Source organism: Remersonia thermophila, chromosome 4, assembly GCF_042764415.1.
Source record: "Remersonia thermophila strain ATCC 22073 chromosome 4, whole genome shotgun sequence".
In the NCBI taxonomy this organism is placed as follows: domain Eukaryota; kingdom Fungi; phylum Ascomycota; class Sordariomycetes; order Sordariales; family Chaetomiaceae; genus Remersonia; species Remersonia thermophila.
In genome coordinates this window covers 2,791,719-2,816,687 of record NC_092220.1, presented here as the reverse complement: position 1 = coordinate 2,816,687, position 24,969 = coordinate 2,791,719, and the positions used below count along the sequence as shown (strand labels likewise).

Here is a 24,969-nt window from a genome sequence, read left to right as displayed (position 1 = left end):
TAACCAACCCAACACCCACCTAACGTAATAGCTTGCGTGCCACATGCACATCTAGTCCTCCTCGGCCAAGCAAAACAAATCCCTCGCCGACGCCCTCGGCTTCGTCTCTTCGGCCCCTAACCTCTCACACCCGCCCACGGCACGCCGAAACTCCTCCGTATACGCTGTCGCCTCCTGGTCGATTTCCTCCCTCGTTCTCACCCCCCCGTCCCATGATCGCAGCGGCAGCTCATCCAAAGGCTGGAGGGCTGAGCTGTCGAACAACCAGCTCCTTTGCGCGGTGGCACGCTCAGAGCCGTGCCTGGCATCACCTGCGCCAGCATGCTCCCCCGGAGAGCCATCCGGCTCGTGATTGACGAATAGATACGTATGGGGGCTGGGGTAGAGCGCGACATAGCCGCGGGCGCGGACCAGACGCAGCGCGTGCTCGACCCAGGCGGGGTGCGACTTCGGGACGAGCCTATCGGTGAAGAACCGGGAGAGGGTCTTTTTGGTGCGTTCGCGATACGCGATTGATTCGGAGACAAGCGCGTGGAGCTCGGCCCATTTGGGCCCGGTAAAGAGGAACGCGTAGCCGCTAGGCGCTTGACAAAGAACTGGGCCGTGTTGGTTGGGGGGGAAGTGGGGAGAGTCGATGCCAGGGTCGATGATGGCTGTAAGGTAGTCGAGGCCGATGCCCAACAGCCGGTTGTCCCATTGTTGCGTGGTCGCGTTGCTGGAATACAGGTAGTGTAGAACGGCGTGCTTGAGGACTTTTGGGGAGAGTGGCGTGTCAGCATCACCGAGCCAACGAAAGCCGGAAGGGTGTTCAAATGGACATACAGCGGAAGAACCCCGTAGACACCTCGACCTGGGGCGATAGGACCAACAAGTGCGAGTATTCGGAGTTGGCCTGCGGCCAAAAGGACTCGAAGAACCGTACCGAGTTCTCCTCCTCGGCCGCGTTGGCGCGCTGGATGCGATGGCGCAGCGTGAGCCGAGACGGAGACGAAGAGGTGGCGTTGCGTCGACCGGGAGGCCATTGGAAAGCCTTCAGGAAGTCCGCGGTTGGACGGTCGATATGGGGCGGCAGCTCGATGGTTAGATGGGGAATCGGACCCGCCGAGAAGTCGGCCGCGGATAACGACTTGAGAAGATGGACAAGACTCCCCGGAAGGGCGGGAGAGGCAGCGATGAGGATCTCAATGTTGACCTTTCCCCAGGCTGCGTGCCGTGTCTGTCAGCCCCTGGCGTGCCGCTTGCGATCCATGTGAACGGGGACGGCCTACCTGCCAGCGACGAGCCGTCCAGCGTGGCGATCCAGCCGAGATGTAAATGTGCGTTCTCCGGCAGCTCGATCAGGGTCATGCCCGAGACGGTGGCCTGCTGCCTGACGGCGGCGAGGAAGTAGTCCTCCTCGGACTCGGATGCGTCCACAATCAAGGCTTTTGGGTGCATGCTTTCGTTGATGTGATCTGGTGTTCGCGTCAATACCCAGCGGCCAGCCGCCCCCCCCTATCAGTCGACATAACAACAACTTACATATCGCGCGTAGCACGCTCTGCCGGAGCCGCTTGGTGGCGGACTTCGTCGCCATATCCGGCCGCCCATCTGTTGAAGAAAGCAAACCGGCCAGTCAATGAAACGTCCGCATCGACGAAGACCTGGAACACCACGTACCGTGAAACGTAGCGTTGCAGCTCTCATCAATCCCATTCACAGCCTTCAAGTCGTTGATGGAAATCCCGGTTCCTCCCAGCAGCGCGAAATGCACATTGTTCAGCCCTTCTTCCCCCATACGGCACGCCAGAGGCAGCAAGTGCGCCGCGCTGCGCAGGTTCGCAGCGGCGAAGAGGACGTTCGGGCTGTTGGAAGCCGAGGGCCCTACGCCGCCAGGAAGATCTTGGAGGGTTTCGGCCAGCCTCTCAAACTTGACCAACCCACTGTATGCTGCCGACGCCGGAGCGCCATCATGCCCCTCTGCGGTGCTGGGCGGGCGACGGTCGGGTTTCTGGCCAGGCGCCTCCAAGTTCGGCATTGGCCCTGGCGCGCCAGGTCTCTGCCCCAGACGGGCCTGCTCGGCCGGGGTAAGGTAGACAGGACGGCGGCTGGGGCGAGCGGGGACGTTGGTGGGGAGATTGTGGACGAAGAGGTAGACGAGGGATGCCACGGTGATAACAGCGGCAAGGCGTTTCAAGAGCACCCGGCTGCGAAGCCCCGGGGGCGCGGGTGCCCATCGGGACCCGCATACAGGAAGCAATCCGGTCCTTTTTTGGGGGGCTCGAAGGTCGTCATCCCGTTTGGCGCGCTCCTCGGCCGTCAAAAACATGCGACCCATGGTGATGTCGCGCACCGAGCGCGCGGTTACGAAGATGTTGGGTGTTCCCGTCACTTGGAGTGCTCAGCGCCGAGGTTGACGGCAAAGACAAAGAGCTCACGCATCAGCGAGGGAAGAAGCGCTTCACACGGCCATGGCAATCAGGATGATGCAGTGAATTCGGAGGGCCCGTGGGGGTTACCGACTAGCTGCCTTCGTAGGGAAAGAGGAGAGGTGCAGCAATGCCTATGGTTTTGAAGAGGGAAGAGTTGGAGTGAGTTGTTGGATGCTGGAGGAGCGAGTAACTACACAGTAATATGCTATCTTGAAGAATGTGCCGCAATCAACACCAAGACCCCTGCAGCAGATGTTGTACGTACTATAGTATACTAGTACTATAATACCGTTACTGTACTAGTTATACTGCGTACTCAGTAGTTGACTGAAGATCCACCAACCGACCCACCGACAGGGGCCCCCCTGCAACCGGGGCCGCGGGGTGGTGGGGCCCCAAGGCCGGCCTGGTAACTTTTTTTTGAACTTTTCTGTCGACAGGACAACCACACACTGGAACCCAGGAACCATAAGCCCGCGAAACTCGCCATCTTTCGACGTTGTGTTCGGTGCAGCTCTCCATACCCGTCCTCAACCGACAGAGTCCAGGAAGAGAAGCACAAACCCAAGAAAACACGATGGGCAAATCCCGCCGTAACCGCGCGCGGGCCAGCAACCGCGCTGACCCCATTGCCAAACCCGTCAAGCCTCCTTCCGACCCGGAGCTGGCCAAGCTCCGCGAGGCCAAGATCCTGCCGGTGCTGCGGGATCTCAAGAGCACCGAGGCCAAGTCGCGGACCGCCGCGGCGGGCGCCATCGCCAACATCGTCCAGGACGCCCGTTGCCGCAAGCTGCTGCTGCGTGAGCAGGTCGTGCACGTCGTGCTGACCGAGACCCTGACCGACAACAGCATCGACAGCCGAGCCGCCGGGTGGGAGATCCTCAAGGTGTTGGCCCAGGAGGAGGAGGCCGACTTTTGCGTGCACCTGTACCGCCAAGATGTGCTGACGGCCATGGAGCATGCTGCCAAGGCGGTACGTGTTGCGGCGGCGGCCGCTCCCCTGGCTGCTTCGGCGGGCCGGATGAAGATGAAGCAGGCTGACCTGGCGGGCGGCAGATCCTCGAGACGCTCACGGCGACCGAGCCCCCCTTCTCCAAGCTTCTCAAGGCGCAACAACGAGTCCTATGGGCCATCGCCAGCTCCCTTCTCATCCTCCTCAATCTCCTCGCCCTCGCCCGGGACGAGATCCTTTCCGCCATCGTCGCGAACCCGACCATCCTGCGGTTTCTCTTCCGCCTCGCCGCCACCGACGTGGCTCCCCAAGACATCTTTGACGAAGTCATGTCCTGCCTCACCACCCTCTCCGAGGACAACCTGCAGCTGGGGCAGGCGATAACCAACGACCCGGAGACGCAGTGTTACGAAGCCCTGCTGAGGCTCGCCACCACGGGGACGGCCGCCAGCCCGCGCTCCGTGCTGTCGTGCGGCGTCCTGCACAACGTCTTCGCCTCGCTCAACTGGCTCGACCACAGCCCCGGCAAGGACGGCGCCTGCGACGCCGTCCTGGTCCCCAGCCTCACCCGCGCCCTGGAGCAGGTGACGCCGAGCAGCCTGACGGCCGCCAACGGCGCTTCCAGCCCGGCCGAGATCGCCCAGGTGGCGCTGGAGATTCTCGCGTCGATCGGAACCGACTTCCACGAAACGCTCGTCAAGGGGAACCGGGCGCCGCTCGACGCCGGCAAGGCGGCCGAGGAGGAGTGGAACGGCATCGACGACGAGACGGACGGCGACGCAATGGACGTCGACGGGGGTTCTGACGCGGAGCAACAAGACGGCGACAACGAGGACGATGAAGCGGAGGAAGAACAAGAAGGAGAAGACATCGATGACGATGAGGAAGGTGACGGCGATTCCATCACCTCCGACGTCGAAGCCGACATGGACCTCGTCACAGCCGCCGAGGGCTCCGGGTCAGGCGACCTCGACGACCTACCCACCCTCCGCGAGCTGCTCCAGCGCGCCGTCCCCCAACTCATCCGTCTCGCGGGCCAATTGCCCCTCGACACGGACGCGTCCCTCGTGGTACAATCCCGCGCCCTGTCCGCGCTCAACAACATCGCCTGGACCATCTCGTGCCTCGACTTCGACGGCGACGAGAACGCAAACATCTACGCCGCGTGGTACCCTACCGCCAAGAAGATCTGGCGAAAGGTGGTGGCGCCCATCCTCGAGGCCGACTGCGCCGACCTTGCCCTCGCGACCCAGGTCACCAGCCTCGCGTGGGCCGTCGCGCGCACCCTCCAGGGAGAGACGCCCGCCCCCGAGGGGGCGCATCATCGCAAGTTCATGGCGCTGTACCGTGCGGCGGCAGGAAAACAGGACCCGCCGGCCGAAGAGGCCCCCCGCGGTGGCGACGGCGGCGGCGACGGCGGCGGCGATGACGCGCCCGACCCGTTCCAAGGCCTGGGAGTCAAGTGCATCGGCGTCCTCGGCTCTCTGGCGCGCGACCCGGCGCCGGTCGAGGTGAACCGCGAGGTGGGCGTGTTCTTGATGACGGTGTTGGAAGCGGGCGGCGAGGCCGGCCTGGAGGGGGGCCCGGCGCCCACCGCGGCCTTCCAAGCGCCGCCGGCCGACGTGATCGAGGCGCTGAACCAGGTCTTTGACCTGTACGGCGACGAGGAGCTGCCCTGCGACCGCGAGGTGTTTTGGAAGGACGGCTTCCTGGGGCACCTCGAGGCGCTGGTGCCGCGGGTGCGGGCCCTGGCCAAGGGGATCGATAAGCGGACGCAGCCGGAGCTGAGAACGAGGGCGGACGAGGCGGTCTTGAACCTGGGGCGGTTTGTGCAGTATAAGAAGAAGCACGCGCCGAAGTAGCGGCGGCGCGGTCGTTACGAACAAGAGTGGAAAGCCCCCCGTAGCCGAAAGCGGGTTCAGGAAAAAAAAAAAAAAACCCTTCACATGAACGGGCTCCTGTAGCAAATGTCATGCGAGACTCGTCCGTGGGCGCTCGGCTCACGGCAACAACTGGCCGCAGTTTGCCATGCTGAACCGGGCGTTTGAATCGCATCCGGAACAAGTGCCGCGATGCTGAGGAGACCACACCTTTTTTCATGTCAGGATGAACATTGTCGGGGTCGGTCTCTGTTAGAATAACTCACACCCTGACCCTAAAGATTCCCGGGAGACTCCAACTCCGTACTCCGTAAACCGCTCAACCAGGAGGGCCTGCCAACCAGAGGCAAACCATTGCCATAAAAGATAGATGACCCAACCATTGAATCCCAAGGTGTTTCAACCTTTGAGCAAACCTTCCCCCTTCACCCGATCGGCTTGAGCTTCTTCTTTTTCTTGGACGGCCCTCCGTCGCCACTGCTGCCGCCCGTTTTGGACTTTTGAAACTGCCTCCAGCTGTTGATCCGCTGGTCCCTCGTGGCCTCCCACTCCTCCTCGTGCTGGCGTTTCCGGCGCCTGGCCTCGGCCTCCTCCTCCTGGCGGCGCTGCTCGCGGCCCTCCTCCTGCATCTGGGCGCGCATCTGGCGGCGGCGGCGCTGCTCGTTCTCGATGAGCACGAACTTGGTCTTGTCGGCCCACAGGCGCTCAAACTCGGGCGTCTTGAGCTCCGGGCTGTCGACGGTCCACTTCTTCTCGCGCAGCACGAGCATGCGGGCGTCGGCGATGGCCTCGTCGAGGGTCGTGCGGTGCTTCTCGTCCATGAGCTCCGTCTGGGCCTTCTTGAGGCGGTCGAAGGCCTCCGGGGCCAGGGGGTTTTTTGTCTTGTCGGGGTGGATGAGGAGGGACTTTTTGCGGTAGGCCATCTTGATGTCGGATTCGGGCACGCCGGGTTTGAGGCCGAGGACGGCATAGCTGGGAAGAAAGGGAAAAGGAGGGTCAGCGGGGATGGTGCTGGACGAAACCGGTCGAGAGCACGCCAACGAAGGCACTTACGCATCTAACCGAAACGCCTTGAGGATGCGGTCGATCTCGGCATCTTTCTCAAACTCCTTGGCCTCGGCCTCGAGCACTTCGAGGGCGTCCCGCGTGTCGACGGGCTCGTCCTTGGCATCCGTCGTTGCCATCGTGGCTGTCGTCGGGGGTGTTGTATTGGAAGAATCAATCGAACCGGTGGCTAAACGCGGACAGTTGTTGGTGGCCGGCAGAAACGAGGCTGGAGTTGATGAGACGTCGAGATGGAGCTTTGCAAGGCGACCAGCAAAAGCAACAAGATGGGGAAGATGGGAATGGGAACGATGGGTTGAGCGACGACGGGAAGCCAGCAGGAATGAAGAACCTTGGCGGCAGCGGAAAGCGGAAAGCGGAAAGCGGGAATCAAGATAGCGAGGCTGCAAGATGCATTCAGAGATGCGAGATGCGACAAGCGAGAGGCGATAAGCGATAAGCGATAAGCAAAGGCCCCGCTAAAATTTGGGACGGACCCGACCCGGAAGCTTTCTTCAATTCCTCCCCCATCGCTCGTCATTGCTGGCAGACAACGTTGACCACAACACGGAGTGGCCCATCTGCTCTCCTCCATCAAACCATCGGCTGCCACGGCGGCTCGCAGCATCCGCCATGAAGCAACGAGCGGCATCGCCCGCCCCCTCCGAGAACGAGGTCGACATCGCCGGGTCCTTGTTTGCGAACGACGCCGATTCGGCCAGCGACAGCGGCTTCGAAAATCACGCCTCCCGGACGTCCAAGCAGGATGCCGACCTCGACTTTGGAGAGCTGCTGAACGTTGGCGGTGATGGCGGCTCCGACAGCGGCTCGGAGGACGACGAGGACTTCATCGCGCGGCAGCAGCGGAGCTCCAATCGCAAGGCCAATGTCTCCCAGGGCAAGTCGTCCAAGAAGGGCGGCGGATTTCAGGCCATGGGTAAGTCGACGTGCTGCCGCTGCAACTTTCTTGACTGACGCTCCATCCAGGCCTCAATCCCAACCTCCTCCGCGCCATCGCCCGCAAGGGCTTCTCCGTGCCCACCCCTATCCAGCGCAAGACCATCCCCCTGATCCTCGAGCGTCGCGATGTCGTCGGCATGGCCCGCACCGGTTCCGGCAAGACCGCCGCCTTCGTCATTCCCATGATCGAGCGCCTCAAGGCCCACAGCCCCCGCGTCGGCGCCCGCGCCCTCGTCATGTCGCCTTCCCGCGAGCTGGCCCTGCAGACCCTCAAGGTCGTCAAGGAGCTCGGCAAGGGCACCGATCTCAAAACCGTCATGCTCGTCGGCGGCGAGAGCCTTGAAGACCAGTTCGCCCTCATGGCCGCCAATCCCGACATCATCATCGCCACCCCCGGCCGTTTCCTGCACCTCAAGGTCGAGATGTCGCTCGACCTTTCCTCCATCAAGTACGTCGTCTTCGACGAGGCCGACCGCCTCTTCGAAATGGGCTTCGCCGCCCAGCTCACCGAAATCCTGCACGCCCTGCCCCCGTCCCGCCAGACCCTGCTCTTCTCCGCCACCCTCCCGTCATCGCTTGTCGAGTTTGCCCGCGCCGGCCTGCAGGAGCCCAGCCTCGTCCGCCTCGACGCCGAGACCAAGGTGTCCCCGGACCTGGAGAGCGCCTTCTTCTCGGTCAAGGCTGGCGAAAAGGAGGCCGCCCTGCTGCACATCCTTCACGACGTCATCAAGATGCCCCTAGGCCCGCCCGCGGGGGCTGCCGCCGAGGAATCCTCGGAGCAGGCCCCGTCCAAGAAGCGAAAGCGTGGCTCCGACAAGCCCAACCCCAAGGAGAAGCCCACCGAGCACTCGACCATCATCTTCACCGCTACCAAGCACCACGTCGAGTACATCGCCAATCTGCTCCGCCACGCCGGCTTCTCCGTCTCGTACGTGTACGGCTCGCTCGACCAGACGGCTCGCAAGATCCAAGTCGAAAGCTTCCGCCGTGGTCGCACCAACATCCTGGTCGTCACCGACGTCGCCGCCCGCGGTATCGACATCCCGGTGCTCGCAAACGTTATCAACTACGACTTCCCTCCCCAGCCAAAGATCTTTGTCCATCGCGTTGGCCGCACGGCTCGCGCCGGCCAGCGCGGCTGGGCCTACGCCCTGGTCCGCGAGTCGGATCTCCCCTATCTCCTTGACCTCCAGCTCTTCCTGGGCCGGAAGCTGGTGGTCGGCCAGGAGACCAAGGAGCCGTCGTTTGCGCGGGACGTGGTGATCGGCACCCTCAAGAGGGCCGAGCTCGAGAACCAGGTGGAGTGGGTGAGCAAGGTTCTCGCCGAGTCCGACGACATGAGCGCCCTCAAGCGCGTCACCGTCAAGGCCGAAAAGCTCTACATGAAAACCAGAAACTCGGCGTCCACCCAGAGCGCCAAGCGCGCCCGCGAGATCATCGCCACCAAGGCCTGGTCCCAGCTGCACACCTTGTTCGGCGAGGAGGCGGCCGACGCCGAGCAGGCCCGCGAGAGCCTGCTCTCCAAGATCAGCGGCTTCAAGCCGCAAGAAACCGTCTTCGAGATTGGGCCGCAAGGCAAGTCGGCCAAGAACAAGGCCGCCGAGGTCATGCGCACCTTTAGAGCACGCGTAGGCCCGAGGAGGGCGCCGAAGAAGGACGACGAGGACGCCGAGATGGCGGATGCCGACGACGACGACGACGACGCCCCGGCCAACGGAAAGGGCAGCGATCAGGACCAACCCGAGGGAGATGACAGCGACGACGGCGCCGTGTGGGAAGACGAAAACGACGCCTCCGACGCCGACTCGGACTCCGAGCTCGAAGTCACCGTCACCAGCAGCGCCAAATCCCACAAGGGCAAAACCTCCTTCGAAGACCCCGAGATCTACATGTCGTACACGCCGCGCACGATGAGCGTGGCCGAGGAGCGCGCCTACGGCGTCACGTCGGGCGGCACCTTTGTCGAGGCGGCCCGCGACGCCGCCATGGACCTCAACGACGACGAGACGGCCAAGGCCTTTGGCCTGCCGACCCGCCCCAAGATGCGCTGGGACAAGCGCCACAGCAAGTACGTCTCGTCGGCCAACGACCAGGACGGCTCGCGCGCGGGCTCCACCAAGATGATCCGCGGCGAGTCGGGCGTCAAGATCGCCGCCTCGTTCCAGAGCGGGCGCTTCGACAAGTGGCGCCGCGCGAACCGCCTGGGCCGCCTCCCCACCGTCGGCGAGGTCGAGAAGCCGCAGCTCGTGCGCCAGTTCACGGCCGGGCCCGGCTCGGCCGCCGCCAGCGGCCGCCACTTCAAGCACAAGCAGCAAAAGGCGCCCAAGGACGCCGACAAGTGGCGCGACGACTACCACGTGCGCAAGCGGCGCGTGGCCGAGGCCCGCGAGCAGCGCATCGGCAAGTACAAGGACGGCGAGGGCAGCCGGCGCGAGCTCAAGTCGGCCGACGACATTCGCAAGAACCGTGCCCTCAAGGAGAAGAGAAAGGAGAAGAATGCCAGGCCGAGCAAGAAGGCCAAAAAGTCATGAGGGCGCGGCCGGGGTGGATTCGTAGGGTAGGAGGTGGTTGGGTTGTACACACACACAGAGAGAGTGTGTGAGAGAGAGAGAGAGATAGGAGAGAGAGATAGGAGAGAGAGAGAGATAGGAGAGAGAGAGAGATAGGAGAGAGAGAGAGATAGGAGAGAGAGAGAGATAGGAGAGAGAGAGAGATAGGAGAGAGAGAGATGTATATGTGTATAATGGAAGGATATCATGGTGTCGTTTCACCCGGTCGTCCATAACCATAGCCCTCGCCGTCCTTTCCTACTTCTGTCCAACCGCTCGCACAACCGCACTCACTTTCAACAAACACTCGACTTGGGGGAAGGCTTGGTACCAAGCAAAATACACGTAGATGGGTGGTATGTTTTAGCACGTCATGCCATTGCAACCCTAACCCTGTACCCTAACCCCAACCATAACCCTGATATATCGTCGGCCCAACACCACCTCCCTTTTCCCTGGGTCCAGCCACAGCCAGCACGAGGTACACTCGCCAGGTCTCGTGCACGCCATCACTTCTTGAATCCAAACAGCTTCTTCTTCTTGTCCTTATCCTTCTTCTTGGCATCCGAATCGGCCGTGCCCGGCCGCGGGTCAACCCCGCCGGCGCCCGAACCGGACGAACCGAGCGACATCTGCGCCATGGCGGCCGTCGGCGGGCCAGGGATCGGCGGCTGCTGCTGACCCGGCGGCAGACCGCCGGGCCTCGCCGGTGGTTGCTGCATCGGCTGGGGCTTGGGCTGCGGCGGGGGCTGGGGCCTCTCGTAGATGTGGGCGGGCGCCTTCGGCGGGGGCCTATCCAGGGGCAAGTCCAGGCGGCGGCGGTCCGCCTGGAGGTCGCGGAGGTCTGCAATGTACTTGCCCGGGGACACCATATGAGAGGTTGCGAGGAAGACGTCGCGGTTGTGCTTCTCGCCCATCTCGTAGCAGGCGCGGGCTTCGGAGTAGGTGGCGCCTCCGGCGACGAAGACGATGATGCGCTGGCGGTTCTCTGTGCGGCGGTGGTTGGCCTGGGCCCAGCGCGGGGCGGCGGCGCGCAGCGAGCCCTGCGTGTGGAGGGGCTGGGAGTTCGAAGCGTCGTCGGGCGGGAGGACATAAGGGAAATGGTTCTGGTCGAGATCGCCGGCGATGAGGTGGTCGAGCATTTGCTTCAGGGCGGGCTCGAAGCGGGAGAGGGCGTACTCGTCCTCCACGACGGCTTGCTTGGGAGGAGGAGGGAAGAGGGGCGGCGGGGTCTGGCGTTGCTCCTTGAGCTGCTTGAGGGGGCGGGCCCCGAGGAGCTGCATGTTCTCGACGACGGCCTGGTCGGGACGGCCGCGGGATGTGGATAGGGCGGCGTGCCACAGCAGGCGATGGAGGTCTTGGCCGATGATGCCATCGCGGTACAGGGCGTAGATGGCGATCAGGCGGAGGCGGTCGGCCGGGGCGACGTCGGGATCGTCGAGCATGCGCACGACCTGGTCCAGGATGTTCTTGGGCTTCTTGCCATCCTCGTCGAGGCCCGTGGCCAGGGTCTGCTCGACCGAGGCCAGGTCGGCCAGCTTGTACTTTTGGAAAATGTTCATGGCTTCCTGGGCCATGGTCAGATGCAGCGAGTAGGCGGCCTTCATCTCTTGGAACTGGGGCAGGCCGGCCAGCATGTCGCGGATGTCGTTGAGGTTGCTGGAGCCGGGGGCGCGCTTGGCGGCGTTGGGGTTCTGATCGAGGAACTTTTGAAACTCGTTCATGATGCGATCGATGGTGTCCTTCATGTGCTTGTGGCGGTTGCCGACCCAAACGGAATCCTTGTCGGAGAGCTCCATGTCCTTCTCCTCCGCCTCGGGGGTGTTTTCGTTGATGGTCATGTGGAAGGTCACCTTGCCGTCGGGCTGCTCCTGGATGGGAAGCAGGTCGTGGACCATGGCCTGGTAGGTGAACTCGTGCAGCAGCGGCGCCATCAAATCCATGGACCTGTCGGTGACAACCAGGACGGACTGGGGCCGCTGCGACGGCGGTGGGAAGTTGCGGTCCCACTGCTGGTAGCTCTCGAGCTCTCTCTGGACGAAGCGGGCCAGGTGCATGCTGAGCACCCTCGCCTCGTGCTCGGCGTGCTGGGGTGGCGAGTAGTACCGGATCTTGGGCATCTCCTGAAGGGTGATGCATACCGACGCGATCTGGAGAGGCGGGAGAGACAAGGTCGCGGGCCGTCAGCACGGGGCACCGTCCGGCCCAGGAGAGAGAATGACTGCGCATACACACACACCTTTGAGGCCAGATCACGGAGGTGGCGGGCTACAAGGTCGTTGCAGGCGGGGTTGAAGAGGACGAGGAAGCTCGAAGGGTCGCGGAAGGTGACGAGATGCGACTCGCGCGGGTAGAAATCGACAAACAGCAAATCAGGGGGTGCTGCAGCGAGCCAAGCAGATGGGTGAGCGTTGAGCTGGGCGGCAGAGACGACAAGTTGGAGGAGGGGGGGGGGGGGTAAGGTACGTACCTGCGATGCCCCTCCGGGCCGGGTCCAGCCGGCGTTGCAGGGCGTCCGAGGGAAGGCTTGTCCATATGACAAAGCGCCTCCTGTAGCGGCGGCGGTCGATATCGGCGAGGAGGCAATCGATGATGTGAGGTTGGGGGGAGAGAAGGTAGAGGGCGTCCATGTCCGGGTTCAAGTCCCGGCGCTCCTCGATGAGCTCGATATCTGGGGGACGGAGGCGGTCAGCATGGTGCCGGCGTCGATGCGCAGGGGGAAGCCGGGCGTACTCGTGATGTGGTGTCGGAGGATGTCATCTTCGCTGAGGGAGCTGTCGACGAGCTTCTTGGTGGTCTCATCGAGGACGAGGACTTTCCACTAAGAGCCGCCAGGGTCAGAACGGGTCTCTCTGGAGGTGGGCTTGGCCGTGGGAGCTCACGTCGTTCGGGGCGGTTCGGCTGATGGAATCGATAATGGCTGCGGGGGACAAGCAGGCTGCGGTCAGCGACGCCAAAGCAGAGAAGAGGGAGAGGGAAGCCACCGGCGCATACCCTTCGCGTGGTCCTTGATGATAGACGGGCCGTCCATGGCGTCACTGTGAGGCTCGATGCCGAGCTAAAGCCGAAGCCAGAGCCCAGCCCAGCTCAACACCAGGGAGTGGTAGATCAAGGGGGGGGGAGCCGAGGGGTCGAGTGGTCGAAGGGAGGATGACGAGACGAGACGAAACTTCTTGGCGCAGCTCGAGAATGAATCGGAAAACGGACAGAGGGAAAAAAACAAAAAAGAAACGTCAAAATCACCAAACCGTGCAGGTCCAGCGCGAGCAAACCATGCGGTGTGGATGGGTCCAGTGACGAGGAGGATGGGAGGATGCCGAGAAATCAGGAGACTTGAAACTACCGCGCGACTTGGGAATCGGGTTTAGGTTCCAAGTTGGCGATGCAACACGCAGCAGCAGCGTTGCGGGGGGGGGGGGGGGGGCGAGGTTCGGGGTTAGGGGTTGGGGGCCCGGATTCAGCTTTGGTTGGCTGGGCTACCTACTATACCTAGGAGAGCTGCGCATGCAGGAGGTTCTCTTTAGCAGAGAGCTCGCTTGTGCTGCTGCTGCTGCTGCTGCTGTTGCTGTTGCTGCGTGCTGCGCGCCTGCTTCGGCCTGATCCCGTCAGGAGGGACCAGGGTGGGGGTTGGGGGGCTGGAGCGCTGTGCCAACCCTAACCCTTCTATAAGGAACCTTTCATGGATACTGGTCTAGGTACCAGGTACTGTGTGTTCACCTCGGGCGCCTCGACCTTCTGGTCTCGAGGCATCTCGGTACGTACCGCACCTCAGCTAGGACCTCCCCCCAAGGACGGGTGCCCTAGGTACCACCTTGGGGAGCTAGGGTAGGTAGGGAGATAAGGTTAGGTAGTAAGGTTAGTAGCGACGGGTAGGTCCCGCCGAATGTCTCGGGTGCGGGTTCGGGAAAGCTGCACGCCCCGCGGGTTCGCAAACCAGATAATCGCCACTCCCAACGGTCCCAGCGAGATGCCGCCAATCACGCCCAGAATCCCTCCAGGGCACGGCAGATTCCGGCTCTCTCTGACTCGTATGATGCCAAGTCTTGGTCTTCAGCAGTACTGTGTAAGAGCTGGGCAATAAGAGCTGGGCGATCTTTGCCCTCATGCGGGTGGATGACGGTCGCCAAGATCCACCCCCCCCCCCCCCACCCCCACTCCTCCAATTCCTCTCTTCCTCTCTCACCCAAGGTATTCAAAACGCTCGGGTTTGAGGTGCCCAGGAACCCGGTTCCCGGCTTCAACAACGGCACACCTGCTGGCGAGCGGCTGCTGCTTTGCTCATGGGAGCTTGTAAAGGGTGTATCCCCCCGCTCATGAGGTGGTTTGTTGAGAACGGGGGCGAACAAAAAAGCCAGCCAGCAAACACAATGAAACATTGGGCGGCCTCCAAATCCGGGTCTCTTTGATTTTCAGGGCAGCCTTCTGGAACCACGACCCCGCCAACTCCATGCCAAGGGCCAGAGAAGGCGTCCGGCGAGCGTTGTCTGGTCCAATCTTGTGCGGTGGTGCCTCTCGGAGAGCTCCTCGGGGGAACCACCGTCCGTCCCACATGGCCAATTCGCCCCCGAAAAAGCCGCCATGCAACGTTGGCCACAGAATTCTATCCTACATGGACAACCTTCACCATCTGCAGAGCTTCGCATCGGATTCTCAGATCCGACGCTTCTGCGGCAGTCCATGGAGCATCCCGCATGTGGCGTGCCCCATTCGCCCATGAGCATGCCCGAGCTGCCCCCGGTGGAGGAACCTCCGTGGAAGCTTGGTATCGCACCATGCCATGTCTCGCTGCCCATCAAGGCTCTCAACACCTGCAAAATGAAGGCACTTTTGCCCCCCTTCCCCTCCCCCTCTTCCTCTCATCCCACGTTCTTGTCCAACCGCTGTTTACCTCCTCCTCCAATGGAGCGGCCGGCTTCCCTGCGGTTTCTGCATGCATAGTCTCATCGGATATCACGATGCCGATTCCCGCCTCCCTCTCCCAACATTCCAGCTGGACCGGGGACCATGTCGAGCTGATATGTTCCACATGGAAGGGTGAGAAGCCCGCAGAACCGCGATGCGCTCCCCGGCGTCATTTCGGCATCCCCATGCCCGCGGCGCGGGTGTGGACGGCTACAGCCATCGTACCGTCGCCTCGACTTCACCGCTTCGACATGGCTAGGAGAAGGAATGGTAAGCAGCAGTGGCGCTGGTGATGGATGGGTGATGGGTGATGGGTGGGTGATGGGTGGCGGTGGTCATGGTAGCGGAAAGGGCAGCAGCAGTGATGATGATCCCAGAAAAAAAAGGAAGATGAGGGTGTCTGGCGAGAAGCTTAAGAAGACCGTCAAGCCGCCTCCCAAAATAGGGGCAGCGTTTGGGCACGCACCGTCCAAGTGGAACCCGCCCTCTAGCCTGCTGTAGTGCCTCTTGGGATTTCCTTCGCCTTGACACCAATGTGCCCGATCAGACCAGTCGACATGGAGGCTCCACCCCTGAAGGACGGGCCTAGCGACTATGACACCCAGGACTCGTCGCAGCCGCAGCCATACGGCCAAGCCAGCCGGACGGAGACACGCTCGCAGCAGGCCCCGGCGCAGCCTTCTCGATGGAGGCGCTTCCTGGCCTCTCTAACCCCGGAGGACGGCGAGGTATACCGGACCGAGCGCGCCGGCAAGCCCCGGTGGTACAGGCGGCTGCTCGACGCGGGCTTCGAGGAGAACGGCATCAAGCCGGTGCCCCTCGAGGAGCGCACCTCGACAAAGTACAGCCACCTGTTTACGGCCTTCTTCACTTGCCTGTGCTGTCTGCTGCCGTACGTCGCCTCCAGAACCCCCTCCCCACCCCCCCTGACGCTGGTTCTGACGCTGCTCGTTGGATGCTACTTTAGGATACCCACCGGCATGCTAGCCACCTTGAACATGGGCCTTGGCCTGCGCGACGCCTCCCTCACGTTCCTCTTCTTCGCCCTGCTGACGTGCATCCCGCCCGCCTTCATGGGCCTCGGCGGCATGGAGACGGGCCTGAGGCAGCTCGTGCAAGCCCGTTATTCGTTTGGGTCCGTAGCACACACAGCCATTCTCCTTTCACCATCCCTCCTGAGTCTTTTTTTTGTTTTTTTTTTTTTTCTTCCCCCCATGACCTCCCTCCCGTCCCGTCGTTGACGCGCACCCGGCTTACCTCACCGCGCCCCCCCAACGCAGGCTGTACCTCGTGACGATCCCCCTCCTCTTCAACGCCGCCACCCTCACGGGCTTCTCTCTCCTCTCGTCCATCGTGGGCGGGCAGGCCCTGGCCGCGCTCGACCCGGACCGCATCCCCGTCGACGTGGGCATCGTCGTCGCCTGCGTCGTCTCGTTTGCCGTGTCGCTGCTCGGCCAGCGCGCCGTCCACTTCTGGGAGCGATGGACCTGGATTCCCAACCTCATCGCCATCGTCATCGCCGTCGGTTGCGCCGGCAAGCACCTCCGCTTCCAGGCTGAAGCGCCGCCGGCGACGCCGGCCAAGATACTGACGCTCGGCGGTCTCGTGGCGGGCTATTTCATCACCTTTGGCGGGACCGTGTCGGATTATTCCATCTACCACAACCCTAAGAAGGCCAACAGGTGAGCCATTCCTTTTTTTTTTTTCCTTGTTTCGTTCCTCGTCTCTCCCTTGGCTTGACCAACTCTCGTGCTCACACCCTATCCATCGTACCTTGTAACTAGGCTCCGGGTCTTCCTTTACTTCTACCTCGGCCTCCTCCTCCCCTCCGTCCCGCTCCTCATACTCGGCGCCGCCATCGGGGGCGCCGTCCCGAACCACCCGGCCTGGCACGCCGCCTACCAGCGGACCGGCATCGGCGGCGTCCTGGCCGAGATGCTGTCCCCGGTCCTGGGCGTCGGCTTCGGCCGCTTCGTGCTCGTCCTGCTGGCCCTGAGCATCCTGGGCAACGTCACCATGAGCATGTACAGCATCGCGCTCAACCTGCAGATGCTGCTGCCCCAGTTCGCCCGCGTGCCGAGGGCCGTCTTCATCCTGGCGGCCATGGGCATCATGGTGCCCATCGCGGTGCTCGCGGCGAGGCGGTGGGAGGAGAGCCTGGCCAACTTTCTGGCCCTCATCGGGTACTGGGCCGGGTGCTTTGACGCCGTGCTGATCGAGGAGCTGGTCGTTTTCCGGAGGATGGATTACGCGAGCTTTGACCACAGGATTTGGAACGTGGGGAGGAAGCTCCCGCCCGGCTTGGCGGCCGTGGGAGCGTCGCTGCTGAGTATGGGCTTGGTGGTGCCGGGCATGGCGGCGCCGTGGTATACAGGGCCGATTGCCAAGGTTACGGGCGACATCGGCTTTGAGATGGCGTTTGTGGTCACCGGCATCATGTATCTACCGCTGAGGTGGTTGGAAATTCGGTGGCGAGGTGGTTTGTGAGGAGACGGAAAGCGAAGGGAAGGGTGCCAAGTCTCGTTGGACGGTAACCAATGACAGTCGAGCGCAAGCGCAAACATGGCGATGGGAGGGGGGTTCAAGGGTGATGGCATTGAACAGGCGGTCCATCGGCGGATAGGTAGAGAAAAGAGAGAGAGAGAGGGAGGGAGAGAGAGAGAGGGAGAGAGAGAGAGAGAGAGAGGGAGAGAGCAAGCAACAGGGAGAGGATCAGGCAGGAGGGAGAGAGAGAGACGAACGAAAGACGAACGAACGAATTCATTTGGGTATCCTCCCGCACATGACAACGTCTTCTCCCATCGGGAACCAACTCACATCGCTCAGCCTCTGGGGCAACGGCGCCGGGCTGCTGTTGTTGTGGCTATCGGCGCCGCTGCCGTGACCCTTCTCCTCATCATCGCCACCACCACCAGCACCACCACCACTACCACCACCCGGCTCCGGCGCCACCCTCGGCGGCGAGGCCACCACACCCCCCTGCCCCAACCACACCGGCGCGATGGTTATCACCACGGCGTCCACAAACCCGCTCCCCGGCGGCACCAGCAAGGAGTTGATCACGTCGCCTCCGCCTTCCACCATGACGCTCCTTACCCCCAGCCCGGCCAACGCCGACAGCACGTCGGCCCACGCAAACCTCCCGTCCTTGCCCGTCGGCAGCCGCACGTACCGCCCGCCAACCGCCTCCACGGCCCTCACCCTCTCCTCCTCCACCTCGGCGAAGGCGGGCTCGGACACGAGCACCCACGGGCCCAACCCCTTTCCCTGCCGCGCCGCCTGCACCACGCGGCTCTCCGGCCCCACCCTCCATCGCCCGCGGGCGTCGAGGACGACGGGCCGCGGCTGCTTCACCGTTCCCTCTTGTTCTTCTTCTTCCTCCCCTTCTCCTCCGGGTCGCAAGCGCGAGTTCAGCCGCGGGTCGTCGGCCGCGGCGGTCCCCGCGCCCACCAGCAGCGCGTCGTGTCTCGAGCGCAGGAAGTGCGTCATGGCGTACGTGTCGCGGCTCGAGAGGGCGATGGGCCGGCCGGGGACGAGGGCGATGGAGGCGTCGAGGGAGGAGGCGTAGGTGAGGGTGAGGTAGGGGTAGCGAGGACTCGGACGGGCATGGGCAGGAGGCGCAGGTTCTGAGGGGGGCAGGTAAGGGGCTATGAGGGCGCGGCGGGCGGGAGGGAAGGGGAGGGTGTCATCTTGCTTGCTTGCCGCTCCTGGGCCCGACGATGCAGGGCCTGCTGGTGACGGCGACGGCGGCGGTACTGTCATGGCGGGGATGGTGGGTGTGGACGTGTTGTGTGGATGTTGAATATGTTTGGATCAAGGGCGGCTATCGTACAATTGCTTTCAAACAAGGCTGAGGGGTTTTGTGTTTTTCGCCCGACGGTTTGAGGTGGGTTGGTGGCTTGCCGAGAATGGACGTACGCGTGTGTACAAGGGTACCCAGTGAAGCCGCCCGTTGTAGGTATGGAGTACGCAGTAACTTGAACGTTATGTACGCAGTAGAGTGGTTTTCCGTTGGGCTGTGCCTATCTGGTAGTATGTAGTACATTACCTACTGTATGTACAAGGTACACTATAGTTACACCGTACGGGAGGGGGGTCCAGGCTATCAGCTAACCAACTACCTACTAGTAGGTGCCCGCACGGAGTAGTAACGCTGTATAGTAGGCCTCGGAAGTCGCTTCTTCCGCTCCCGGCCTGACGCTAGAACCGTCAGGTCAGCCAGGTGGCTCCCCTACCTACCCAACTCAGCCAAGGTGGGTTCCTTTCTCGGACCCTGCTCCGATAGGGGAAAGGCGCCAACGGCTAGTGCGGGTCCAGCCGATGGTCCAAAAGTGGAGGCCATTTCGTCATCCGTCCTGTTTGGGTCGACACAACATCATGTCAATCCCCTGCGCTTCCTTTTGTTTTTCCCCTTCTTCCTTTTTCTCAATTCTCGGCATGGCCGCGACGGGACCGGACCTGGGCGAGGTGCCCATTCCCATGCATCCTGGACTCGGACTCTTGGCTGATCCCCGTCAAATGGTGTCTACTATACTATACTACTACTATTCTGCAGTGCCGTTTGTTAGGCTCAGACGGGAAGTACCTACTATACTGTGATGGTAGCTAACGAATTGGTTACCCATGAAAGCCATAACCAGCTACACAGTAGAATGGCCAGCCCTGGATCAGGAACGCCGTTTTTCTCTGCAAGCCATCACGAGCGGGACCCAAAAGAAAGGGAGCATTGACGGAACGCAGCTTGCCCGGTTCGTGGTGACACCAAAGACTGATGTGAGACACATGTCCATGTCGGGTAGGAGTGGATACGGCTTGGCTCGCTTCCCACGACTCGGCCTTCCACACTCGGCAGCGGTTTGTTGACGGTGTAATTTCCTCTTCATTTCCTGACCACGGTGCCCCCCTTCCGGTGTCGGGTGAGGTCTGCTCTCATTTTGCTGTTTGTTTATTTTTTTTTGTCTTTCGCGGGGTCTTGGGGAGGCCATCCATATATACAAAGCCGGGCATGGGCTGTCTGTTTGATCGACCCGTCTGAACTCGCCGGCTGCCAAACTTGTGCCTCCCGACATATCCCTGCATATCCTCCAGATTCCCCGATTACCGTGTACTATATTATATTAAACAACCCCCCCCCCCCCCAAGGCCGCGTCAACGACACGGGCGGGCAACAGAACCAGCAAAAAGAGCGCGCTTACGCCACGGTTTCCAGACAATTGAGCAGACGTTCTGACAAGCAAGCTCTCTTCTCGGTTGGTCAATCCGCCTTTCACCCACATCCGATCCCTCCCCAGACCCCAGGACACAGCCTCATTTGCCGCGCACGCCGTCTGCCACAACCATCCCATCCTCCAACACCCATCATCCATCATCCCGGCCTGTCTTGCTCCATTCTGGAGCCCTTGGAGGCCGTGTGGCGTGGCAGGCTATCAGATCCACTCGGAAATCCTCTTCCCGTCCTTTTTTAAACATCCACACCCTCTCCACCCTTGTCCAAATCATCTCGTTCTTTTTTTCTGCATCCAACCTCGTCGCGCCAGGTCGGCTATCTAACCCCAGAGCAGGAGCGCGCCGGCTGACAGTTTTTGGATCCCCTGAAACCGTTGGCATTCCCCGGACAAGCAACTAGTAATTACGCGACGTGCCATTCAATCACCCCCACTCCTGACTTGACCCCGGACCCTTCCAACCCTCGACTTTTGGACCCGACTTCAACCGGACTTCGACCAGACTTGATCGGACCGGCATCACCACCACCACCACACCCAGAAAAAAGAAGCAAAACAAAAAGAAAAAACAAACACACAGACACACACAAAACAAAAACAGAAAACGAGATAAACAATGTCCAAGGACGGAGCGCCCCCCGCCTATCCCCAGCCCGCCTACGGCCAGCCTGCCTACGGAGAACCCGCCTACGGGCAGCAACCTCCGCCGGGCGGCGCGGGCGCGTCGTACTACTACGAGCAGCAGCCCCAGATGGGCTACGGCCAGCCGCAAGGCGCGCCGCCGCCGCCGGGGGGCTACTACCCGCCCGGCTACCCTCCGGGCCAGCAGCCCCCGCCGGCCGGCTACTACCACCCCGCGCAGCAGCCCGTGCAGCAGGAGAAGAGCGGACCCGTGAGTGCCACCGCGCCCTTCTCAAGAGGGGGCTTTCTTTTGTTTCTGGATAGTCAAGGGGGGTCTTGCTGACTGGGAACGATTTCCTTTTGATTGTACGCACAATCTAGGGCTGCTTTGAAGCGTTCCTCGCCGGTATGGCGTGCTGCTGCTGCCTGGATATCCTCTTCTAAGAAAAAGAATCCATCCATTCATCCATCCATCAATCGCCACTCGCCGGATCGATCGGGTCCGTCAGCCACCCACCCGGGTCCTCCATCCATGTCTTCGGCAGCGCAGGTCTTGTCACACCTGCCCCCCTAGGTCCCTCCTTTCCATCTTGGGCGGATTTCACATGCCAGGCCGTTCCTGATGTTTCGCGTAATCGCCGATCCTCATGACGGAACGCCGGCTTGCTGCCGTTGACCGGGTGGAACGACATCACGATCACGACAGCAGAGTTTTTCAGTCTTCACGGTGGGGTTGCCATTTGTTATTCTTTGTAATCCTGTGTTTTAGAGGGTTGGTGTTTCTTAGGTTGTGAAAGGCGGCGAGGGTGCATAGGCTAAGGCCAGGCTAGGTGGCTAGGTGGGCGCGAAGGAGTTGGTATGACAATCGACGAGTTTATCGGTCACGGGAATATGCATCACGCTCCATGTACCCCATCCGTCTTCTTTTCTTGGCCTTGTTCCTCCTCCTCCTTGATCTCCGCCAGGATCCGGTCGTGCTCGTCAACCGCCTCCTGGACGCAATCGTGGCCGTAAATCATCTTTTGGACGTCCGGGCTGGCCCATTTGTCCGGGACGCTTCCCGACTTGCCGTTGAGGCGAAACTCGCGATCGCGCTCCTCGCGGGCCTTGCCCTCGCCCAGGTGCAGGACGCGGCCCGACTGGAAGGCCAGGTCGACGAGGGCGGTGCAGTGCGGCTTGCGCAGGCGCTCGTACACCTTGAAGGCGCGCGAGATGGCGGCGGCGCGGTCCTCGACGGTGGCGTTGGCATCCACGGCCACGCGGCTCACCACCTCGGCCAGGACGGCGCCGTCCTCGATGGCCATGGCGGCGCCCTGGCTCAGGTGCGGCAGGGTCGGGTGGCAGGCGTCGCCCAGCAGCGCGACGGACCCGTGGACCCAGGTGGGCAGGGGCTTGTGCGAGCGAAGCTTCCACTCGCACACCTCGCCGTCCGGCACCAGGTCGAGCATGCGGTGCACGAGGGGGCAGAAATCCTCAAAGACCTTGAGCATGGCCGCCTTGGAGCCGCGCGTCGTGTAGGTGGCGTTGGTGGCCTTGGCGAAGTGGTCGTCGGGCTGGGCCGACGAGAGGTTGTAGATTTGCTTGGAGGCGACGGGGTAGGCGATGATGTGGCGGCGCTCGCCGATCCAGCGCACCACCTCGTCGCTGTCGATGAGGGCGAGCATCTCCGGGTCGTGCTCCATCTCGGAGCGTTTGAGCATGATGCGGTAGGCGGCCTGGCCCGTGTCTTGCTCCTGCGCCTCGACGCCGAGCTCGGCCAGCATCTGGTGCCGCGTCGCCGACTTGATGCCGTCCGAGGCGAGGACGAGGTCCACCTCGACGAGGCGCTCGTCCGCTTCGCCGCCGTCGCGCGGACGCACCACCAACCGGGGGCGCGGGCCAAAGGACTCGTAGCGCACCAGCACCGTGGCGAAATGAAACCGGACGGCCGGCTCCTTCTGGCAGGCCTTGTACAAGCCGCCGGCCAGCGACGCGCGGTGGCCGGTGCAGTGGGGGAACCCGTACTTTTCTTCAATGTCGGGCATGGCGACGTGCGAGAGCTCCTTGTTGGTGCTTCCCTCTGCACGATGCGTTAGCGGGGGTGCTCCATCCGGCGTTCAAGGGCTTTTTTTCTGGACGTACCCCGGATGCTGGTCCCCTTGACGTCGGTGGCCTCGGCGTAGATATCCTCCCAGCAGCCTAGACGAGAGAGCACGCGGACCAGGTTCGGGGGCATCTGGATGCCGGCGCCGACGAACCCCAGGTCCGAGGCGGTCTCGAAGACGTCGATGTGCCGGAAGCCCTTCTTGGCGAAGGCGAGGGCGACTCCCAGCCCGCCCATGCCTGGAAGCGCAGCGTCGTCAGCCGTACCGACCCTAACGGCGGGCGAGGGCGCCTAGGCGAACGAGCACATACCTGCGCCGATGGCGGCGATTCGGAGGTCGCGGATGTCCGCCATGGCTCGACGGCCGGGCTTCTAGGGATACCTCAAGAAAATGTTGCTCTTGGTGTGGGTAAAAAGCCGGCAGGACGGAGCGGAGGTGATGATTACGAGTGCCAGAGGGTGAGAGCTCAAGCCGGACAGGACGGGATGGTTCAGCAACGCGAAGATGGGGTTTCGAGTGGAATTGATGGAAGGGTGGGTTCCCGAGTGGCACGCGGTTAAAGATGGATGAGAGAGGTGAGGTATCAGCACTTAGCGGTGGCTTCCTGCCTGGGTCCTCATCATCAAAGAACAAGTACATGCAACGGCGCCATGGACGTATGCTCCCTCGGCAACTGCCATCGCAAACGTCCAAAGTGGCATCTCCAACGGGGGTTCCATCGGGGATTCCACCGGGGACCCCATCGGCTCCATGTCCCGCGGGATCCCGGCTTATAGGCCGAACGAGACATCCCGATGGCAATAGCCCCCCCCCCCCCCCCCTCCCGGTTTGAATCTTTGGCATGGAAAGAGGGGTTTCCAGGTTCACCACACACACACGGTGCCCATACGGCACAAGACGATTCTGTAGGCATCGTATTCATCCCACATCGCCGTCCGATCCCTCAACCTCCAGCCATGGGACGAACGGGCAGCGTCAAAAACAGCGAATCTGGGGCATGTGGCAAGTGGCAGGTGGTAGGTGCAGAGGCGAGGGCGGAGGATGCGGGGCGCGCACGTCAAACAGCAGGTCCCACTTCCCCCATTCGGTCGTCGCGGGGCACCGGGAGATGGCTGAGCCGGAGAAATGGATTTGCCGATAACTTGGGGCAGGTAGAGTAACTGCGCAGTATTACTGTGTACACCCAAGGACGACGCCGGCCCGCCCCAGCACGGCCAGCACGGCACAAGGACGCGTTGCATCGGGGTGATCTGCGTGCTGCTGCTCCCTTCGGTGCCTTTATTCGTGCAGGGACCCAGGTCATCTCTTGCCTTTGGGTCTCGGAGCCTTGAAAAACCACCGCGACCCGACACGGCGGCTCCCCGCAAGACGTAGCGTCATTGGCCGGCTTGGCATCAGGGACATGGGCGTTTACATAATAGCTATGTACATTGAACGCCTCATGACTTGGACTAGTCCGGACGGTCAACTATGTACACAGTAGCTAGGGCAGGTATTCTGTAGTGCCCGAAGGGGGTATGTTGTACCGTAGTTTTTTTTTTTTTTTTTTTTTTGGAAACGCCATAAAAGTTCTTGTGGTATGCCAACGCCCTGGGTTCCTGCAGGTCCAGCGTCGTTCTCCTGGCCAGGGCAACATATCGATCTACTATGTACTGTTATCGTATCTGTTCACCGCCAGCTGCCAACGTCACACGCTGCGCCGTCCAGAGCTAGGCTGACCAACAAACAAACAAACAGCTGAACGCCTGGCCATGGCTATGAGGTTGCCAAGCTAAAACAGCTTCCAAAAGGGTTAGGGTTAACTCGTTGGCCATGGAGTCGTCTAAAAGCCCAGCCTGGCTGGCATACGATCGTCTAAGGTCGGACAAGAAATGTCGGGAGCGTTGGTCAACGAACATGCCGGATGTTTTGATCAGTGGAAGTACAGAAGGGTTCGTGATCGGTTTTCCAAAGTCCCGGGGTGTTGGTCAAGTGAAAATGTCGGGCAGCGGGTCAGCTCGCCTCATCGCCGACTTTCTTCCATAGCTGCCGCCCTGCTCCGGAAAGCATGCCAAAACAGCCTGAAAACCGGCCGGCCGTCCCAGAGGGAACAAAAACCCCCTACTCCCTGTCGGGCCGTGCCGGTGGCTGCATGTTGTGTCGTCATGGTTTGGACTTAGACACGGCGAGGTTTCAGGCCGCTCCTGCGGACCTGCCCCCGGCCCGCGACCCTGACGGAGTTCGGGGCCCCGAGACCAGGACGCCGGCCTCGCTTCGTCTCTTTTCCACAGGCTCCGGTCGGTCCAATGCTTGTGCGGGACAGGTCACAGATGCAGTGCTGCATGTCGATTGGATATGGATG

At 62.0% G+C, this 24,969-nt stretch overlaps 9 protein-coding genes across 9 annotated transcripts; 4 read left to right on the top strand and 5 right to left on the bottom strand.

The window, feature by feature from the left end:
- Window positions 1-51: 51 nt before the first annotated feature.
- On the bottom strand, window positions 52-2,317 carry VTJ83DRAFT_4946 (uncharacterized protein; the record flags this gene model as incomplete). Its single annotated transcript, XM_071011491.1, has 5 exons — window positions 52-752; window positions 823-1,203; window positions 1,269-1,454; window positions 1,522-1,590; window positions 1,660-2,317. 5 exons carry the CDS (start codon window positions 2,315-2,317, stop codon window positions 52-54), a joined length of 1,995 nt encoding a protein of 664 aa, XP_070866396.1.
- A 671-nt stretch (window positions 2,318-2,988) lies between these two features.
- VTJ83DRAFT_4945 (uncharacterized protein) lies at window positions 2,989-5,225 on the top strand (the record flags this gene model as incomplete). The annotated part of the gene is made up of 2 exons (XM_071011490.1): window positions 2,989-3,384; window positions 3,468-5,225. 2 exons carry the CDS (start codon window positions 2,989-2,991, stop codon window positions 5,223-5,225), a joined length of 2,154 nt encoding a protein of 717 aa, XP_070866395.1.
- Window positions 5,226-5,668: 443 nt separating this feature from the next.
- VTJ83DRAFT_4944 (uncharacterized protein) lies at window positions 5,669-6,427 on the bottom strand (the record flags this gene model as incomplete). Its single annotated transcript, XM_071011489.1, has 2 exons — window positions 5,669-6,215; window positions 6,297-6,427. 2 exons carry the CDS (start codon window positions 6,425-6,427, stop codon window positions 5,669-5,671), a joined length of 678 nt encoding a protein of 225 aa, XP_070866394.1.
- Window positions 6,428-6,920: 493 nt separating this feature from the next.
- Window positions 6,921-9,778, top strand: VTJ83DRAFT_4943 (uncharacterized protein; the record flags this gene model as incomplete). Its single annotated transcript, XM_071011488.1, has 2 exons — window positions 6,921-7,224; window positions 7,275-9,778. 2 exons carry the CDS (start codon window positions 6,921-6,923, stop codon window positions 9,776-9,778), a joined length of 2,808 nt encoding a protein of 935 aa, XP_070866393.1.
- A 527-nt stretch (window positions 9,779-10,305) lies between these two features.
- On the bottom strand, window positions 10,306-12,827 carry VTJ83DRAFT_4942 (uncharacterized protein; the record flags this gene model as incomplete). Its single annotated transcript, XM_071011487.1, has 6 exons — window positions 10,306-11,946; window positions 12,036-12,178; window positions 12,267-12,467; window positions 12,530-12,617; window positions 12,679-12,716; window positions 12,791-12,827. 6 exons carry the CDS (start codon window positions 12,825-12,827, stop codon window positions 10,306-10,308), a joined length of 2,148 nt encoding a protein of 715 aa, XP_070866392.1.
- A 2,404-nt stretch (window positions 12,828-15,231) lies between these two features.
- On the top strand, window positions 15,232-17,185 carry VTJ83DRAFT_4941 (uncharacterized protein; the record flags this gene model as incomplete). The annotated part of the gene is made up of 4 exons (XM_071011486.1): window positions 15,232-15,590; window positions 15,666-15,833; window positions 15,979-16,380; window positions 16,483-17,185. 4 exons carry the CDS (start codon window positions 15,232-15,234, stop codon window positions 17,183-17,185), a joined length of 1,632 nt encoding a protein of 543 aa, XP_070866391.1.
- Window positions 17,186-17,458: 273 nt separating this feature from the next.
- Window positions 17,459-18,460, bottom strand: VTJ83DRAFT_4940 (uncharacterized protein; the record flags this gene model as incomplete). Its single annotated transcript, XM_071011485.1, has 1 exon — window positions 17,459-18,460. The coding sequence occupies one exon, from the start codon at window positions 18,458-18,460 to the stop codon at window positions 17,459-17,461; it is 1,002 nt and encodes a 333-aa protein (XP_070866390.1).
- A 2,079-nt stretch (window positions 18,461-20,539) lies between these two features.
- VTJ83DRAFT_4939 (uncharacterized protein) lies at window positions 20,540-20,988 on the top strand (the record flags this gene model as incomplete). The annotated part of the gene is made up of 2 exons (XM_071011483.1): window positions 20,540-20,815; window positions 20,926-20,988. The coding sequence occupies 2 exons, from the start codon at window positions 20,540-20,542 to the stop codon at window positions 20,986-20,988; spliced, it is 339 nt and encodes a 112-aa protein (XP_070866389.1).
- Window positions 20,989-21,440: 452 nt separating this feature from the next.
- On the bottom strand, window positions 21,441-22,981 carry VTJ83DRAFT_4938 (uncharacterized protein; the record flags this gene model as incomplete). The annotated part of the gene is made up of 3 exons (XM_071011482.1): window positions 21,441-22,603; window positions 22,666-22,866; window positions 22,939-22,981. 3 exons carry the CDS (start codon window positions 22,979-22,981, stop codon window positions 21,441-21,443), a joined length of 1,407 nt encoding a protein of 468 aa, XP_070866388.1.
- Window positions 22,982-24,969: the final 1,988 nt, after the last annotated feature.